This window comes from Pseudochaenichthys georgianus, chromosome 13 (genome assembly GCF_902827115.2).
Source record: "Pseudochaenichthys georgianus chromosome 13, fPseGeo1.2, whole genome shotgun sequence".
NCBI classification, from domain to species: Eukaryota; Metazoa; Chordata; class Actinopteri; order Perciformes; family Channichthyidae; genus Pseudochaenichthys; species Pseudochaenichthys georgianus.
The window spans coordinates 970,151-991,542 of record NC_047515.1 but is presented as its reverse complement, the minus strand read 5'-3'; the positions used below and the strand labels follow the sequence as shown (position 1 = coordinate 991,542).

At 44.5% G+C, this 21,392-nt stretch overlaps 1 protein-coding gene across 2 annotated transcripts in view; it reads right to left on the bottom strand.

Annotated features, from left to right (window-relative positions):
- The window catches only part of pak1 (p21 protein (Cdc42/Rac)-activated kinase 1), a 110,411-nt gene that overhangs the window by 25,988 nt on the left and 63,031 nt on the right, over window positions 1-21,392 (bottom strand). The window contains exons 1-6 of one of the 2 annotated variants that reach the window (XM_034097315.2): window positions 19,232-19,415; window positions 16,886-17,101; window positions 9,624-9,718; window positions 8,606-8,753; window positions 8,483-8,520; window positions 1,668-1,781 (exon numbers count right to left, since the gene is read on the bottom strand). In XM_034097315.2, the coding sequence (XP_033953206.1) occupies window positions 1,668-1,781; window positions 8,483-8,520; window positions 8,606-8,753; window positions 9,624-9,718; window positions 16,886-17,078 (588 nt within the window). In that variant the 5' untranslated portion in view covers window positions 17,079-17,101; window positions 19,232-19,415. Of the gene's footprint in view, window positions 1-1,667; window positions 1,782-8,482; window positions 8,521-8,605; window positions 8,754-9,623; window positions 9,719-16,885; window positions 17,102-19,231; window positions 19,416-21,392 lie in introns of those variants that run through there. The other variant, XM_034097314.2, reaches the window with a different exon arrangement.

The following is a 21,392-nucleotide window of genomic DNA, read 5'->3' as shown; positions in this document are numbered from 1 at the left end:
CTGGTCCAGGCTCTCGTCACCTCACGCCTAGACTACTGCAACTCCCTCCTGGCTGGTCTACCTGCATGTGCCATCCGACCTCTGCAGCTCATCCAGAATGCAGCGGCTCGTCTGGTCTTCAACCTTCCTAAATTCTCCCACACCACGCCACTCCTCCGCTCCCTCCACTGGCTTCCGGTAACTGCTAGAATCCACTTCAAGACACTGGTACTTGCGTACCATGCTGCGAATGGATCTGGCTCTTCCTACATCCAGGACATGGTTAAACCGTACACCCCAGCGCGTGCACTACGCTCTGCATCAGCCAAATGACTCGCTGCACCCTCGCTGCGAAGGGGACCCAAGTTCCCATCAGCAAAAACACGTGGGTTTGCTATCCTGGCTCCTAAATGGTGGAATGAGCTCCCATTGACATCAGGACAGCAGAAAGCTTACACACCTTCCGGTGCAGACTGAAAACTCATCTCTTTCGACTCCACTTCGAGCGATAGAACTACTAACAAAGCACTTATATACTAATAAAGGACTGGCTTATCTAAAGCCAGTTGAGTAGCACTTGAAATGTTTTGGCTCTATGAAACCTGATGTACTTTATGATTCTGTTTTCTTCAAGTTTGTATCTTCTTGGTCGAATGCACTTATTGTAAGTCGCCAGCACCCATTCGATTTTTTACCTACCCATAGGCTAAATTACTTTGTGACACTTGAGTGACTTCCTGTTAGCTAGAGCGCCAAATGATTTGCTAACAAAGTGAAACATTTATCGTTTTTTAGTCCTTAAACTCAATCAAAATCACCTGAAAGCGAGAGGGATTCTGCACATAATAGGCCTCGTGAGTTACTTCTGGGTGTGTGTGTGTGTGTGTGTGTGTGTGTGTGTGTGTGTGTGTGTGTGTGTGTGTGTGTGTGTGTGTGTGTGTGTGTGTGTGTGTGTGTGTGTGTGTGTGTGTGTGTGTGTGTGTGTGTGTGTGTGTGTGTGTGTGTGTGTGTGTGTGTGTGTGTGTGTGTGTGTGTGTGTGTGTGTGTGTGTGTGTGTGTGTGTGTGTGTGTGTGTGTGTGTGTGTTCAGATAAAGTAGTGATCTTCAGCTGGACTGAAAGAGTGTTTCTTTTACTTTTTAATTGAAATGCTCTACGTCTAGCTGTACTATCCTACATCTTTAATTGTAGTTTTCTACTCTAACCTTCTCCTTCCCTAATACTGAACTCCTAGGAAATGTTATAACCCAACATTTTACACACAAACAAGCTTCTGTAAAACTTTAAAGCTGTTTAAAAATGTATTTAAAAACAACTTTAAAGTGATTATTTAGGTTCACTTTATACTTCCTTTATATTTTATTTCAGCCTTTAGAGGCCGGTCGTCCCTGCTTCACAGGACTGTGTGAGGTTACCCTGGAGACGGGGTTAGGATGGGATGTTGCTGGATGATGGGATGCATTACATTAATGAGGGTCCTGACAGATAGAGGGTGTGTGTGTGTGTGTGTGTGTGTGTGTGTGTGTGTGTGTGTGTGTGTGTGTGTGTGTGTGTGTGTGTGTGTGTGTGTGTGTGTGTGTGTGTGTGTGTGTGTGTGTGTGTGTGTGTGTGTGTGTGTGTGTGTGTGTGTGTGTGTGTGTGTGTGTGTGTGTGTGTGTGTGTGTGTGTGTGTGTGTGTGTGTGTCCTTACTGATTTGGTGTGTTCTGGCCGAGGGGCGATTACCGGTGGGGGCTCAGCCTCATCTTCATCGTCGTCTTCTGATACGGTTGCTATGGCGGGCGTCTCCGACACGGCCTTGGAGCCCTGCATGATGTCAGAGGGAGAGAGAGGGCGGAGCCTCAGTGACATCACGGTCACATGAGCCAACATGAGACCCATCATCGCTTCCTGCTGTTACAAACTCTTCTTCTACTACTTCATCTCTCCTCATGCAGAGAAGTGCCTTTTCCCCTCTGAATTCAGGCTTCTCTCCTTCTTGCCCCTCTCTCTCTCTCTCTCTCTCTCTCTCTTTGTATTACACCCTTTCTCTCGTCCTCCTCTCGTCATCACTGTTGATGTCTGGAAGCTCTCATCCTGTCTGGATCACACTTCCTCCCTTCTATGCCCCTGCTCCTCTCCTCTGATCTGCCTCTCTCTGATGGTCTGATGCTTGGCTGGGGGCCAAGCTGCAGAGACAAGGAGACGAGGAAAAGATGCTGAATCACAATGCAGAGAGAGAGAGAGAGAGAGAGAGAGAGAGAGAGAGAGAGAGAGAGAGAGAGAGAGAGAGAGAGAGAGGTGGCATCATCGTCATCTCCTCCTCCTTCTCTTTACTGCACTCTTTACAAAAGCAGAGCTTGCTCCTCTCTTTCAGAACAGAGCATGGAGTGTTCAGCTGTGTCGCCCAGGTGCTCCTACATTGGAAACGCATTGCTAATGTAGAAGTGTGCACCAGGTGGAATATATGTGTCCTAAGCTGGAGCATACTGGACACCTACATATTGGAGTCTGGACAAAACTGTATTCATATCAATTACAAATGTTTTCCATTCATTCATTTTTGCCATCAGGATTCAACATGTATGTTTGGAGCTGACATGGGTTGGGCTGACATGGGTTGGGCTGACATGGGTTGGGCTGACATGGGTTGGGCTGACATGGGTTGGGCTGACATGGGTTGGGCTGACATGGGTTGGGCTGACATGGGTTGGGCTGACATGGGTTGGGCTGACATGGGTTGGGCTGACATGGGTTGGGCTGACATGGGTTGGGCTGACATGGGTTGGGCTGACATGGTTTGGGCTGACATGGGTTGGGCTGACATGGGTTGGGCTGACATGGGTTGGGCTGACATGGGTTGGGCTGACATGGGTTGCATCCAGGAACACAGAGCTGTTCGGGCGCTCAGGCGTTAGCATTATGAACCCAACTAATAGCTGGACAAAACGACATTCACTGAACCATGAATACTTTCATTCAAGTTCATTTAGTTCATTGAGATGATAACACTTGTACTTCTGTGAGGTTGTGAAAGCAGGATCCTTACTAGGTAAGGTTTAGAACACTTTCCGACCCACTGCATTCAATACATGAGACAAAGAAACCGTGAACTGAGGTCAGACCCGGCAGCAGCATCAGATCAGCGCCTCCCTCCACCCTCATTACTCCTTCACACTCTCTTTTAACCTTATCCTCCTCTCACCTCTGCGTCTCTCTCACCCCGTCAGTTACCCCCCCCTCTCCCCCTTGTCTTGTCAAACGGTAGACTAAACCTCATCTCCTCTTTCTTTTTAATCTTCTCATGCTCTCCCTCCTTTCACTATTTATCCTCCAGGCAGACCAATCCAGTCTCCATTCGCTTCAACAGAAGCTCCCCTTAAGTGTCCTTATCTTTGTTGACCCTTGCTCACCTTAAGGCCTAAAACAAAAGTAACAGTAACATAAGAGGCCTCGAGATGTTGCCATGTGTAATGAGCATGTGAATCTGTGAATCTCCCTGGGGCTCCAGACTACAGTCAACTGTTCAATATTGACAATAGAATTAGTTTAACCTTATAAATAAATATATAAATATATATAATATTATAATCTAAGACAACTTAGTATACTGGTTTTAGTGAGCTTTAATCATTCAATTATTTTTGCTTGTATACTTTTTTTGTATCCAGTTCAACTGTGGTAAGATAAGCAATACCAGAGTTCACATGTTTTATAGTTTCTTTATATAGTTTGGGAATTCAAAATGGATTGCCTCATTTAATTCTCACAATTCAATCTATACATTTACAACACTGCACATGTACATGCTTGTGACAAGTATTTGCATATGGTGGCTGATTGCTAATTTCAACATGAAAAATTATAATTCACAAACCTACGCTGATATCTCAAAAGTTAAAGTGCTGCTATTTTTAGGCATATACTATATGATATATATAAGATTATATATAAAAATATATAAAAACACATCTATGATGTGTTTTGCTCAAAATATAAACGGATCATGCATTTTAGACATCCCTCATACCCTCTATTCCAGCCCTGTTAGAGAAACACGGATTTTGGGTCTTTAGCTTGAACAAAAAAAAAAGGAGGTGGAGCTAATGCCTGATCAGAATTCTACCGGAGATAAAGTTACATTCTGTAAAAACGCCATCCTGTTCTAAACCACATCAAGGATTATTTCTGAAACAGTATGGAGCTCAAATGCTTTTTCTCTTGCGGGTTTACCACAAGGTGAGTTCCTTTTTTTATTTCCTGTTTTTTTAAGATTTGGGTATGGAGGAAAAGAGAAAGGGTTTTTTCTCCTCCATTTTTTGACATAACTTTTGAAATAACTGCGGTCTGGCTCTCCCAACATACACCCGGTTTGATTGGCTAGTGCTTGTACTGTCAGATTTGCATACGAGGGATTTGATTGGCTGACGCCTCCGTCGAGGCGGCAAAAGTAGAACATTGCTCTACTTTTGCAGCGAGCACCGCGAGAGAAGCTACGCTTTGCTCCCACAATGCAGTTCGGCGAATCATGACGTCACCCCATTCAAAGTGAATGGGCAGAAGCGTTGAAGCGGCAACGCACGCCGCCGTGTGTAGGGGCCGTTACTCCCGCCTGACTCGCCGTCCCCGGAGCAGCAGTCTTCGTCGCCCGAAACTACGCCGCTTCTCTGCGGCCCGCAGGTGCCAGGAGACCACGGCAAAACAGAGCCTGCCCAGGTATATCTAAACAAGTACCCGCCTGTACAGTGGGGTTAGGTGGTCATTGTGCAGCTCGTGGTATACAAATAGACAAGGGCTAGAATATGTGAAAATAGGGCCATTCTCTGCCTGCCTGTAGAAATGTTGGTCAAACATAATGCACACAATAGCACAGATGCCTTCACCACGAATGGCTACAAACAGATCTCATATCCCAAGCTTATCAACGAGCTGATGTTGCAGCTGAAATGTTCTCCAGGTCACAAAGTCACCTCACATGATGATGTGATACCAGTTTTCAAGCAGAGTAAATATTCTCTTCCCAGAGTACATGATGGGACCAAGGTGATGTTTAGTACATGGTTTTAATAATACTTTTGCTTTTCAATGTTTGCCATTTCAAACCATGAGCTGGTTCAAATAACATGTGCCTTGATTTACAATATGTTCTCATTTGTTTTATCAGTACAGCTTTGAAGCTGTTGTGCTTTTCTTTGCCACAGTCCACTTTGGACTATGAGATATTTCAGGATTGCACTTTTAACTCACTTGAAATGTTCTCACTTGCTTGGTTTCAGAACATAACAAAGGCCATCATCTGTTCATTGGGACCATCAATGCTATTTCTCATTGCTGTTGCCGGCCACTACTGCTGCCCCCCTGTAACCTCAGAGGCACCCTGAGTCATGTTGTTCTGGAGCCGGGCCTGCACACGGCCATATACTAAACACACTACAGAGCCCATTCCGTGTCCTGTTAGTATTCACTTCCTGTCTGCCTTCTTCTGGGGATTGATCTGACGTCCAGCGCTCCGTCTTTTAACCTCTTTTCCTTTCTCTTTCTTGATCCTCCTTAGCAACCTTCATTATAGTCCTTGACAGTGGTCTGTACTGCTGTATTAACAACGTGTCACATGTTAAGAAGTTACAATCAGAATCGAGTATTCAACTAAGCCGTGTAATACAAGTTGTCAGTAGCCTTAAAGAGCCTGTGACACGGTTTTCCCCCATCATCCAAACCCATCAATTTGAGTACATATTGTCCCCTTGAAACCGTTACTGAACTGATTTTGGATATTTGTACTTTGATAACCATTAATCTGCCTTCAATGTTGACAATTTTCTGGATCTTCTCGCGGATTCTTCAAGTCCCGCCAAATGATGGGTGACGTCATTGCGGGCACAGCGCTCCAGCTGCACCGTCCAGGATCCCAGCATCTGCATGTAAACCTTTATATATATACAGCCAGATGTAAACGCACGATGGTGCACACAGCAGCAAGCTCAGACAGCGATGACAGGTTAATGTTGAACGTGTCTGAGAGCTCATATGAGGCTGAAGGATCGGTTTATGTTGTATCTTCTAAGTTTAGGAATGAGGTGCGTCAATATGGGCGATCATATGATCATGTAGCCAGTGGTGGACTGGGACTAAAAATCATCCCGGGACTCTCGACCGGCCCACTTCGGTACCGCTAGTAAATTGTCAACGGGGGGAGTGGGGATGTCAGGGGCGGCGGGTGCTGTAGATAGTAAATGTAAATATGTAAATATTTGTGTCACTGCATCCTGGTAAAATACAAATATAATGTATAATGTCTGTGTCTTTGACATTAGCGCTGCTCGCCACCTGTGCCCTGTACTACGAAGCCAGTTCAACAGACCCTGGATATGTTTGAGTAACAAACAAACTAACAACAACAAACTAACAAACGAGATCTCGCTAAGCGGTACGACGCTGGTTATCAACTCGGTAAATCAAGCCAGGGTTTCTCTCTCCAGCTGAGAGCGCGTTCACGTCTAAGACACGAGTGGATCTGACTTTAATTACATTTGTCTCGAGTGTTTCGTCAACATAATGTGTTAAATAATACTTCTGCATCCAGTCTGTGACACTGTGAGTGTTGCACGGCCAGATACGGCTCAGCTGACTCAGATAAGAAAATATATGATATATTATGATATTATATGATCGATGATCTGATTGATGATGGAATATGAATGATAGTGCGACACGTCGGCGTCTTCTCTGCATACGGCAGTTTAAACTGTATTTCCTTTATCCTGTAATATGACTTGAGAGATTTAAACTCCGCACACTGAGTGGATCTCTTTTCTATAGACGCCGGAGGCGGGCAGCGTCAGGTAAAAGAAGTTATTTAGCCTTCTCAAACCTGAGCCTCACGCGCCGCCTATGGGGGATGTGCTGGTGACTTATCCGACCGGCCCACTTCGGTACCGGCCCATCGGGATTCGTCCCGATGGCCAGTCCGCCACTGCACCCAGCCCACGTAAACTGTCAACGGGGGGAGCCTCACTGCGGGGAAACGGTGGACCTAGTGTCCCAATCGGAGTGGGAATAATAATAATAATAATAATAATAATCCGTGCATTTTATCCATTAATTTCCCCAACATTGTGGTAAAAAAACCACACGTTTAATCCATGTTGGTGTACTACAACTACAAAAAGCATCGGTTTGTTTTCTCATCAGGAAATGCAGACCGGCTCAAACAAACGATTTTTAATCATCATCCTCACGATCATTTAATGTGTTCATATGTTCGCCGCATTGACATGAAAGCACTAATAAATGTAGTTTCATCCAAAATAATCGATTTGTTTTTATATCACATCCGACGGGAGGAAATTCAGCAGCTCTCACTCCCGATTTGTAATCCTAATGTAATCATCATCTTCACCACGATCATTTATGTTTATGTTCGCCGAATTGACATGAAAGCACTGACGAATATGAATATACTGTAGTCAACTTCATTAAAACGTTATTAACGTGCCTAATCTCAGTAATTCACCATTTCTACGCATGACAACACACTTTGTCCGTGTTTGGCTCTCTCGCCGCACAGAGAAGCGTTCCCGCATTGACGTCACTTCAGGCTTCCTCCAAAACTTCAAAATGAGTCGAAGGAATCTTCCCGCGATGTTCGAAATGATTGATATTTAACAGAACGGTATCGCTTTTTCTTTTTTAAACTGACGGTTCGAGATGACTAGTAGCCCAATATTTCATTGCACAACAGCTGTTGGGATGCTGTCACAGGCTCTTTAAGGGCCTACACAGTTGTTATGCTACCACATGGCCCTTCACTGGAGGTATAATGAGCTGCACTAAACTACATTTCAGCATTTGAAATACCTAGCCATTCTTTTGAGGTTATTTTGGTGAAAGTAACTAAAAAGTAGTGTAACTCATTATATTTCAGAGACAGTAATATTGTAATGTAACTTATTACTTTCAAAAGACAGTAATACGTAATATGTAATATATTACATTTTGGAAGTAACTTGCCCAACACTGCCTGATGCACCGGGGACACATATTTATGTATAAAATACATCAAAAAGTGCATTTTGCATGATAGGTCCCCTTTAAAGCTACATGTATGCACCCCACAGCCAGGAGCCGGCTTGCCGTGTGGAGCAACAAGCGATACACCTGGGTTCCACTCGGCTTCGCTGCAGTGCAACAGGAGCAATGTTGTTGCTTATTATCTACAGTGGCTGACAAAAGAGATATTGTCAAGCAAATTGATAACACTATATAAACAAACATAAATAGTTACAATTCTGAAAATGTAAGAACTTTTGGTAGCTTTCGTCAGGACTAATGTTGGGTACAAAATAAGACTCAGTCATTATTATGAGAGCTTCACAATTACATAGATTATCAATGTCACGCATCCTGATTTCAGAGGAACCTTTCCCACTTTGGGCAAAACATGTAAAGAAATGAATAAATAAATACGAGTGTTATAGAGTGTTATACGGAAGGGAAACACACACAGCTGTTGACGGAGGTGAGCTTACCGTTGTGGTGGAGGAGCAGTAGGCATCTGCATTTTTATCTGCAGGGAAAACCACAAGTAGTTATTAGACGAAACACTGTGTGCGCGTGCGCGTGCGTGCGTGTGTGTGTGTGCGTGCGTGTACCTGTGAAGCTCATGTATTTCTGGCTGTTGGCCGTTTCTTTGGAGTCGTAGAACTTTAGGACGTCGAGGACAGCCTGAGGATTCTTCTTCTGCTCCAGTTTGGTGATGTTGGAGGTCTGCAGGAGCCGAGCCCACTGCTCCGGCATGCCCTACACACACACACACACACGATTTTGATTCTATGTGCACTGTTTAAGGGCTGTGTTTCAAATCTATCGCTTAATGATGCACAATCAGTTTCAGACTACATAACAACAAGCTATGGTTCTCTCTCTCTCTCAATGGGGCTTTATTGGCATGAAAGTTAAATTAAACAATGTTGCTAAAGCATCACAATACAACATAATTAACAACATTAACATTACATTTCAAATGTTTTCTCTCTCTCTCCTATATACTGCTCCTACCTGAACATAATTTATTCAGTAAAAATGCCCTTCTTACAATATCAATATGAGGCTATGTTTGCGCTCACAAGGCAGATTATTTATTTATTAGTATTCCATTAAGCCAACACCATGGCAAGTGCACTGCAGGAAAAGTACAGAACCTTTTCCACATAGATGTTGAGACAATGCAGACAGTGAAAGGGTAAATGAATGTTCATGTATCATATATCAGCATTATGATATGCATGCATACTTCAAACAGAGATGTTTGGTACTCTAGCAAGTAGATGTTTGAAAAAGTGAACACACGCACACACACACACACGCTAAAGAGCTTGGTCAGGCGGATCAAGTGAGGCAGACAAACAAGGCATCTTTGTCTAATGTGATTATTAACAAAAGGTTTATTTTGCCAATCGTGTGTGTGTGTCTCAAACACTCTAAAATGCTACATTCTAAAAGACTCACGCAACAGTGAGCATGGCTGTGTTGGTGAGCAATTAAAAAGTGATGTAAACACAGCAGACACACAAACACACACTGCAGAAGCACACTGTGTGTTTGTTCAGGAAATCTTTTGAGTGTGACTACACACCAGGAGAAGCAACACACACCGGCACACACACTTACAGTGAACTCCCCGGTGACAGCATCAAAGCCCACATGGATGGTGTGTTCAAAATCAGACGGCAGAGAAATCTCTGGACGCTCCTTCTTCTTATAGGCTGAAAGGAACAACACAACAGTCATAAGAACGATGTGGGGTTTGTTACAGGCCGGATCACACTCGTTAAATTCATTTCAGGATACAGGACTATCCTTTTTCTTCTAGAACACGGCTTACAAGTGGCACGGTGCAAATGAACCACTATGAAGATCCTCCAGAGGCTTTAGACAGGAGCACAGAAGATGGTTGCACAAATCCAACAATAACAATAACTGTGAAAACAGTCCTTAATGTAAGGAGGAGGAACAAAGAGTTCCAGGTTTCTGAAAAGGTCAGAAATACTGAAATAAATAAAAACAATAACATGAGGACTACAGAAACAGAGAAACACACATTTTCGCTTATGGCACATTTCCATTGCAGGGCCTCGCCCGGCTTAGTAAGGCCTCGTTGGGCCTTGTTAGGACTGGCTCACTTTATGCTGCGTTTCCTTTACAGTTTAGTAGCTGGGGAAGTAACTATAGTAACGCAGTGTAGGCGGAGCCGTGCCGTCATCTTCAATGAGAACCACACAAAACCAACATCAGCCGTTAGCTCTTAGCACTCAGAGCTCACAGCTCCTCATATCTGTTCAGACACTAGACAAAAGTGTACAAGTACAAACCACAGACTGCCTGTGTCATGGAGAATACAGTCGCTGCTTTATTTATGTCTGTATAGGCCGTTGTTGTGAGTGTGGACGGTCGGAGCATATACTGCGTTAGCTTAGCCGATCTCCATTCAGAAAACATACATTTAAAAAGGTGTTTCTCTGCCGTCTGTCTGCAGACTTGTCAAAGCATTAATTCATGGTTTTTACTAACCGGTATCAGTGTGTTGTTACTTCGGCATCATTTTGAAACGTGTATTACAATTAAATCACAGTAAAATATGTTCATTGTGTTGTAGTTGTAGCCCCCTTGCCAGCTATTCTCTCTCTAGTTTAGCATACTCAGCCAACCTCGATTTTATGGGGCCAGAAAAACTGTGAAATAGTACCCGCTAGCCGGTAGTACGCCAAGTGGAAATGCAACCAAAAACGGGCCCTGCACTGCACGCTTAAAGCACGCTGTAGTGGAAAAGCGCCATTAGCGGCTAACTTCAGGGAAAACTCTGGGTTTCCGGTCCTACGACGCTGGTTATCTTCTTAGCGGGCTAGATCTCCATGGTAACTGATGCTGAACGGCTAGCCTGGGGCCTATACTACAAATCTAGTTCAACCTAACCTGGATATGTTAGGCCTAATCCAAAACATACGCGCTCTCGCTAAACGGTACTACGACGCTGGTTATCAAGTGGATCGCTCAAGCCAGCCGTGTCCTATCTAGTGAGGTGCGCGTTCACATGAAAGGGGTGGTATCTGGAGCATTCGACCAATCACAGACATGGAGAAGCATACTGACAGCGCAGCATCATACTTCCTGAATGAAAAGTGAACTTTAATATTAGACATATGAAGAAGTTAAACTTTAAACATCCATGACTTAAACACTTGATCAGGATCAAAGCACAGAGCTGCAGCTGCAAGGTGAACACAGCTGGAACAGAACACGTGTTTGAATGCGTACATCAACAGGTTCATGATATCACTGCCCGTCTAACACACCATCTGACTTTCATTACATTTGTCTCGAGTGTTTCCTCAACTTAATGTGTTGCTTAAAATAATACTTCTGCATACAGTATGTGACACTGAGTGTTGCACGGCCAGATACGGCTCAGCTGACTCAGCTCAGGAGATATGATACATTATGAAGTGATATGCCACGGACTGTACTTAATGTACTCTGATCCGGGTACTGATGTTGTGACAGATATTTAAGTAAGCTTTCTTAACGCTAATGTTCTAATAGTCAGATTGCTCTGAAGATGGAGGTGATATTCTATTCATGTTCACGTTCACACAGTCGGTGATTTTTGCCGGCCGTCTTTCCTGCGACGGCAGCTTTTCTGTATTTCCTTTCTCCTGTAATATGACTTGATCGCTTTAAACTCTGCACACTGAGCTCTGATTGGTCAGCAGGCAGTGCTTTCACTGAGTTGAGCTCTTAGCCTGCAACCTAACCTGCTCCCGACCAGGTTAGCCGCTCAGCATCAGTTACCATGGAGATCTAGCCGCTAAGAAGAGAACCAGCGTCGTAGGACCGGAAACCCAGAGTTTTCCCTGAAGTTAGCCGCTAAGAGAACATCCTGCTTCGTAGTACAGCAGTACAGGCCTCTGGTCCGGAGCAGGTTAGGTTGCAGGCTAAGAGATCAACTCAGTGAAAGCACTGCCTGCTGACCAATCAGAATGCTCCAGATACCACCCCTTTCATGTGAACGCGCACCTAACTAGATAGGACACGGCTGGCTTGAGTTAACGAGTTGATAACCAGCGTCGTAGGACCGCTTAGCGATGTTGTTTTGGATAAGGTAAACCGGGTAACTCAAACGTATCCAGGTTAGGTTGAACAGGCTTCGTAGTAGGCTACAGACCTCTGGAAAAGCTAGGAGACAGAAAAGAGGAAGAGGAGGATGAGACGAAGGAAAGTGGAGAAAGAGGACAAACAGAGACACAGGAGACACCGTGTGCTGAGGTCCTCCAGAGAGAGACAGCAGATCCCTCAAGATGACTAATGAGCTACCAGCCTCCCTCAAAGCATCATGGGTAATCTGTCTCGGTTAAGAAGTCCACAGTGCTTTTGTCAACAAACAATAGGCATATGTTGTTTCTTGGAGATCATTTAGATCAGTGGTTCTCAACTGGTGGGTCGCGACCCAAAAGTGGGTGGGCGGACCCGTTTCGAGTGGGTCGCAGATGTGTGAGTGAAGAAAAAAAAACGTTTTATTTTGAAGTGCTGATTTTCTAACGCTGTGCATGCAGTCGGCATTGGACTGGAAGTACCGGAGACCATAAACGGTTTTGAAAACTTCTGTCACGTAGTGATCATCTTCTCAATAAAACATCTTTGCTGATGTTTCTTCGAGTCTTCTGGCCAATCAGAATCAAGATTGTTGCCGGAAGTCCCCACGGAGAATAACTTTGCAGTAGAACTATTCTTTATACATCCATGGGTACAACTTCAGATACAAATGAACACGTGATGAAATATGACCCCCGGTTTGATGATTGACAGGGGCTTATCTGAAAAACAAACAATGGCATTATTAATATGTCGGGTAGTAATAGATTTATTTATTTTCTTCTCAGAGTGTACCAGAATGCGTAGTTTATACGTTAGTATTTCTAAAAATCTTTCATTAATATTGTATGCTGAAAAGCGTATATATATATTACAGCATGATTTTTTGTTGAATAGATTTGAGTGGTTCAAAATTCCGGGTCGCGATTTATTGACAAAAAAAAAAAGTGGGTGCCGAGGCCTGACCAGTTGAGAACCACTGGTTTATATGACAGTCACTGTGTCAATGTCACTTTGTCATGGCTGAGATAACATCAGTAACCCAACAGATTTCCAGTAGCCTCAGAATGTGATGCAGCGTCTGCTCCGACACACAGGAAGCAAGTCTGACTGTGTTTACTATTCATGGACATATATACACTGAACAAAAATATAAATGCAACACTTTTGTTTTTGCTCCCATTTTTCATGAGATGAACTCAAAGATCTAAAACATTTTCTATATACACAAAATAACCATTTCTCTCAAATATTGTTCACAAATCTAAAAAGATCTGTGATAGTGAGCACTTCTCCTTTGGCGAGATAATCCATCCCACCTCACAGGTGTGGCATATCAAGATGCTGATTAGACAGCATGATTATTGCACAGGTGTGCCTTAGGCTGGCCACAATAAAAGGCCACTCTAAAATGTTCAGTTTTATCACACAGCACAATGCCACAGATGTCACAAGTTTTGAGGGAGCGTGCAATTGGCATGCTGACAGCAGGAATGTCCACCAGAGCTGTTGCCCGTGAATTGAATGTTCATCTCTCTACCATAAGCCGTCTCCAAAGGCGTTTCAGAGAATTTGGCAGTACATCCAACCGGCCTCACAACCGCAGACCACGTGTAACCAGACCAGCCCAGGACCTCCACATCCAGCATGTTCACCTCCAAGATGGTCTGAGACCAGCCACTCGGACAGCTGCTGCAACAATCGGTTTGCATAACCAAAGACTTTCTGCACAAACTGTCAGAAAGCGTCTCAGGGAATCTCATCTGCATGCTCGTCGTCCTCATCGGGGTCTCCACCTGACTCCGGTTCGTCGTCGTAACCGACTTGAGTGGGCAAATGCTCACATTCGATGGCGTCTGGCACGTTGGAGAGGTGTTCTCTTCACGGATGAATCCCGGTGTTCACTGTTCAGGGCAGATGGCAGACAGCGTGTGTGGCGTCGTGTGGGTGAGCGGTTTTCTGATGTCAATGTTGTGAATGGAGTGGCCCATGGTGGTGGTGGGGTTATGGTATGGGCAGGCGTATGTTATGGACGACGAACACAGGTGCATTTTATTGATGGCATTGTGAATGCACAGAGATACCGTGACGAGATCCTGAGGCCCATTGTTGTGCCATTCATCCACGACCATCACCTCATGTTGCAGCATGATAATGCACGGCCCCATGTTGCAAGGATCTGTACACAATTCCTGGAGGCTGAAAACATCCCAGTTCTTGCATGGCCAGCATACTCACCGGACATGTCACCCATTGAGCATGTTTGGGATGCTCTGGATCGGCGTATACGTCAGCGTGTTCCAGTTCCTGCCAATATCCAGCAACTTGGCACAGCCATTGAAGAGGAGTGGACCAACATTCCACAGGCCAAAATCAACAACCTGATCAACTCTATGCCAAGGAGATGTGTTGCACTGCGTGAGGCAAATGGTGGTCACACCAGATACCAGAGGTGGGACCAAGTCATTGTTTTGCAAGTCCAAGTCAAGTCTCAAGTCAGGATGGGCAAGTTCAAGTCAAGTCCAAGTCGTAAACTTTGACAAAACGAGTCTTAAACAAGTCATTATGTGCTTTTCACCAAATGTAATGACATCGATCAACAGAATAATACTTAATAATCAAACCGCTCTTTATTAGTCACATTAATCATTTAATAATCCATTTTCTCTCTGCTGGTAAAGTAACGTGTGTTCTTCTATTTGAAGAGGGAACAATAAGGTGAGGCTACCGTGACGGTTTGATTCAGAAGGAGTTTAATGTATAAGATCCCTGATGTAGAGGTGACAGAATGTTTATCACTGTGTGCAACATGTTGAAAGGGACCCACAATCTATCTCCATGCCAGGGATAATGTGCAGCCAGGCGTCTCTATGGGGAAGAGAACACCGGCATCTAGGTCCCTCTGCAGGTGGTACTTTAACTATATTTTGATGCTAATACTTTTGTACTTTTACTTGTAACATTTTGAATGCAGGACTTTTTATTGTAACCGAGTATTCCTACACTCTGGTACTTTTACTCAAGTACAAGATCTGAACTTCTCCCACCTCTGATAATAAATCCTGAGTGGTTACCAAAAACCTTCTCTGAAGGTTATTTTCATTTTACAAATCCCGCACTCAGCTTTGATTTCTCCAATATCATTGAAATGCAGCAGACGCTGCTTCTTTTTTGGGTTTTCGCACATTTCTTGACTTTTTCTTGCATTTAAATCCGGCTCCCCCGTCTCTCCGTCGCTCTGTGCAGCTGGCCTGTACCACTACACCTGCGTCTGCCCCCCACCCTTCTTTCACATAATGGTATGATCCTAGTGTGTCCTCATATATGATTGGCCGCATGGTGGCCCAGCTAAATAAAGACCCGCCCCTGCCTGCAAGGATTCTCAGCAAGAGTAGGAGCGGCTGGAGATTCTGCTCTCCCCGACGGGAGTCTGCTCTTCTAGCGGCAGCTCGCGATCGGCGTGTTGGAGACCTCTGAATTAATTAAAGTATCAAGTCACCTCAAGTCAGAAGGCTCAAGTCCAAGTCAAGTCCCGAGTCATTGGTGTTCAAGTCCAAGTCGAGTCGCATGTGTTTTGTGATTTTGTCAAGTCGAGTCTCAAGTCATCAAATTGGTGACTCGAGTCTGACTCGAGTCCAAGTCATGTGACTCGAGTCCACACCTCTGCCAGATACTGACTGGTTTTCGGACCCCCCGGACCCCCCCAATAAAGCAAAACTGCACGTTTCAGAGTGGCCTTTTATTATGGCCAGCCTAAGGCACACCTGTGCAATAATCATGCTGTCTGATCAGCATCTTGATATGCCACGCCTGTGAGGTGGGATGGATTATCTCGCCAAAGGAGAAGTGCTCACTATCACAGATCTTTTTAGATTTGTGAACAATATTTGAGAGAAATGGTTATTTTGTGTTTATAGAAAATGTTTTAGATCTTTGAGTTCATCTCATGAAAAATGGGAGCAAAAACAAAAGTGTTGCATTTATATTTTTGTTCAGTGTATCATAACTGCAGTATTTCTACACCATGTCTCATCCACTGATTGTGTGTGATTTTGAATGGCCCATGGAGAGACAATGTTTTAAAAAAGAAGGCCATAACTGGTGCAATTTTGAAATGTGATATTGATAAAGATAATTATGCATTTTGTTTAATTAGGGAACAAATGACTGCTTGATACATTTCAAAGAAATAAGGTTATTCCCGCTAACAGTGATTTATTTAAAGAGTGGACGTTCTGTCACAAGGAACGTTCTCAAGACTTTCTTCATATCAAAGCCAAGCAGAGTCAGAACCACATCAAACCAACCGGTTCCACCCGGGTCAACACAAGTCAAGAACTTCCCCAGTCTCCACTTCACTAGTTTAAAGGTGGCTTTGGTATTAGCAGAGCTCTCTCCCACATGTAAAACATACTGTCACACGGATGAAGGTTTCAGGTTACTGTATTCTTCTGACACCAAAAGCTGGCTGGATCACTTCCCTGCTGTCTGCATGTTAGGTACCGCACAGTTACATTTCAAATAACAGATCATGTATAACCTGAAAACAATCTCAACTTCTACATTTTTACAGGGATATTTCACTGCTTTAGTTCCCATCGCGCAAAATGTAGAAACCTGACTCTAGCTGGTCTATAAGGCTTTATTTAATTTGTTGAAACATCTAAAGGTTCATTAAAAGTGCACAATATGCTGTATTTGTATAAACATCCCACGCATGTTGCTCTCCTGTGTGTGTTGGAGGATGGAGGAGTTCTCCAGGGCAAAGGGAGCTCAGTACTCACTCTTATCGCCCCCCCCCGTCAGGATGAAGCGGATGGAGCGGTCCTTCTTCTTCTTGTCCTCCGGGTTTGGTGGGAGGGGCTTGGAGCCGTGGTTGAGGGGGGCGGGGTCCTTGTTGCAGGAGCCAATCATGGTGCTGGTGTTCCTCATGGGCGGAGCAGGGGGCTTGTCCTCGACCTCCCCATTATCAGACATCCTTAGCTAGGCTGCAGCCGCTCCTGCTCAGAAACACACCAATCACAGGGAGGAAGGGTGAGAGGCAGGGAAATCATCAACCAATCACAGATGAGCACTCAGAAAACTCCATCAAATTATTTTATTTATAATTCTTTGTGTCCATCCGTAAAACCCTGATTTCAATGATAGAATAGTTGTATGTTTGTTCTGTTTCAGAACTACGAGCGGTCATGTAGACGGTTTAATGTAACGGTTTTTATTATAAAAATTATCCTTTTATTTATACTTTATTTTACTCTTTGTGTTGTCCTGTGTTCTATTAATTACACGTACCTGCTGTGTCTAGTTAAGCACATTAAGTGGCTTTGCTGTTGAAGGTTCTATACATTAATATTATATTTATTAATATTACATATCAATAAAATATTTAAGTTGAACAGCTAAAAAGAGAAAGGTGGTTTCCATTTACTCACTGAGTGTTTGATGTACAAACATCATGGTGATTAAACCCTGCTGTGTGTGTGTGTGTGTGTGTGTGTGTGTGTGTGTGTGTGTGTGTGTGTGTGTGTGTGTGTGTGTGTGTGTGTGTGTGTGTGTGTGTGTGTGTGTGTGTGTGTGTGTGTGTGTGTGTGTGTGTGTGTGTGTGTGTGTGTGTGTGTGTGTGTGTGTGTGTGTGTGTGTGTGTGTACTGACTCAGTACTAAACGCTGTGAGATAGAAAAGAGCAACTTTATATCTGCTCTAGAGATGTGACACACACATGTGTGTGACCTGACCACATGCTGAGGCAGAGGGACGTGTTGATCTCACATGCAAATACAAACAATGCTAACCTGCTGAAAGTCCCACAAAGTACAGAGGTCAGCACTTAACCCCACACACACACACACACACACACACACACAGATTTAGCAGGGGGCAAGGAAGGGGCCCCATGTTACAGCATTACTACGTCGAAAACTGTTCCAATACAAATAATTCGTATATCAATATTTTAATAAGGTAGGACACTGGTTAATAATATTGTAGCGTGTTCAAGTAACCAAGGGATACAGTAGTTATCAAATAGGTCTAAGATGTGCACAGTTATGATACGCTTTACAGTTATGTAATGCACTGTTGTTGGGGGAGAGACCGCCCCTTCCATGTGACTGTGTGCGGCGGGCATGGAACAGCCATACTCAGAGCGCTGAACGCTGGCTTTATTGCTACTGTATCCGTAGCACCCCACGCAGTAGTTGGGACTGAGCAAATGTCAAACTCCGCCTATGACACACACCCTTCTCAGTCCTCTGCATGTAACATCCATACGTAGAATATCCTGACCTTCCGCTGACATCACAGATGAAACCCAGAGGTGTCTCTCCGGCAGAGTTCAGGCCTGATGGCCCTGAGGTAGTTCATGTAGTTCTCCATGTCCACTTGTTGCTGGTGGTTGTGGTAGAGGAGCTGTAGATGTTGCACTAACATCTGTAGCATGCTCAGTAGCATCTGGAGCACGAAAGCCACCCTGTGATCCACCATTGTTGTTGGCGAAACACATCAGCAATGACGCGGGGTGAGCAGCAGAGGTGGGGAGATGGCGTCATCGTTATCAGGAAATGATCGTACGCACGGAGCCGTGTGGCCCCCCCGAGCGTATCGTCCGCAGATCTACCCACCTTGGGAGCCGTTATCGTTTGAGGGCTCCATTTCCGCGGTTCCGTTAAGGCCTGGTGTGGACGAACAGAAAAGTGTAGCGGATACAACCCGCTTGGTCTCCGTGTGAACGTGGCCTAGCGTCTGGAGAGGCGTCCTCTCAGCAGAGTGCAGCTCCAACGCGGAGCTGAGCGTTGATCTGCTCCGGTCACTAGGACATGTGGACATCGCTCCAGACGTGTAGTACTGTCTGGACTTAGTGAGTTAAGAAAAACACGATGCGCACTGAACTTAAAAGTTGGAGTTATGAGGAATAAGCTGCACTGTCAAATGAAATATATATTTTTAAGAAAACATTACCAAAAACATCAGATCTACAAAACAATCAAAAAGGAGACTCATTAAGTTACCAGAAGTAACTTCTTTCTCTTTTTAAATATACAGATTCAACAGAAAGAGTGTGAACCTTCACTTAAAAAAGTGAAGGTTCACACGGTTTCACTTTAACCACCTAACTCTGATATCCTCTCTTACCTTAGCACACACACATCTCCAGCTCCTCAGCAGATCCACAGAGGAGCAACAGAGAGGAGAGCCAGCTGGGCAGCGAGAGTCTGCTGCTGACCAATCAGAGCTGCCGAGCGCTGGTGTCACAGGGTGAGTCACACTACACCCACCCCTCAACACACAACAACACACAGCTGAGTATTGTGTCTGCTGGGTAAAAAGAATGACACAGACACTGTCTCACACACACACACACACCTGTAGAGGTGGTATGTGTTTACAGCCATCACAAACAACCACTGTTAAAGGTAGGTGATGAGCCCTACATGTAGCTTAAATGTATGTATCTTTTCTTTATACACACACACACACACACACACACACACACACACACAGCCACTGATCCCTGTTAAACCTTATAAAACTACCTCTTTAAGCAGACAGTAACAGATTGTTGTCAATCTTTAAAACACACACACACACACACACACACTCAAAGGTAGACACACACACACACACTCAAAGGTAGACAGACACACACACTCAAAGGTAGACAGACACACACACTCAAAGGTAGACAGACACACACACTCAAAGGTAGACAGACACACACACACACACACACACACACTCAAAGGTAGACAGACACACACACTCAAAGGTAGACAGACACACACACTCAAAGATAGACAGACACACACACTCAAAGGTAGACAGACACACACACTCAAAGATAGACAGACACACACACTCAAAGGTAGACAGACACACACACTCAAAGGTAGACAGACACACACACTCAAAGGTAGACACACACACACACTCAAAGGTAGACAGACACACACACACACACACACACACACACACACACACACACACACTCAAAGGTAGACAGACACACACACTCAAAGGTAGACAGACACACACACTCAAAGATAGACAGACACACACACTCAAAGGTAGACAGACACACACACTCAAAGGTAGACAGACACACACACTCAAAGGTAGACACACACACACACTCAAAGGTAGACAGACACACACACTCAAAGGTAGACAGACACACACACTCAAAGGTAGACAGACACACACACTCAAAGGTAGACAGACACACACACACACACACACACACACACACACACACTCAAAGGTAGACAGACACACACACTCAAAGATAGACAGACACACACACTCAAAGGTAGACAGACACACACACACACTCAAAGGTAGACAGACACACACACACACACACACACACACACACACACACACTCAAAGGTAGACAGACACACACACTCAAAGGTAGACAGACACACACACTCAAAGGTAGACACACACACACACTCAAAGGTAGACAGACACACACACTCAAAGGTAGACAGACACACACACTCAAAGGTAGACAGACACACACACACACACACACACACACACACACACACACACTCAAAGGTAGACAGACACACACACTCAAAGGTAGACAGACACACACACTCAAAGATAGACAGACACACACACTCAAAGGTAGACAGACACACACACTCAAAGGTAGACAGACACACACACTCAAAGGTAGACACACACACACACACTCAAAGGTAGACAGACACACACACTCAAAGGTAGACAGACACACACACTCAAAGGTAGACAGACACACACACTCAAAGGTAGACAGACACACACACACACACACACACACACACACACACACACACACACTCAAAGGTAGACAGACACACACACTCAAAGGTAGACAGACACACACACTCAAAGATAGACAGACACACACACTCAAAGGTAGACAGACACACACACACACTCAAAGGTAGACAGACACACACACACACACACACACACACACACACACACACACACACACTCAAAGGTAGACAGACACACACACTCAAAGGTAGACAGACACACACACTCAAAGGTAGACAGACACACACTCAAAGGTAGGCAGACACACACACTCAAAGGTAGACAGACACACACACTCAAAGGTAGACAGACACACACACTCAAAGGTAGACAGACACACACTCAAAGGTAGACAGACACACACACTCAAAGGTAGACAGACACACACACTCAAAGGTAGACAGCAGATGTCTCAGATGTCAGACACTGCTGCCAGTATCAGCAAAGACCTGTTATCTGACAAAGCAGAGCGGCCTGCTGC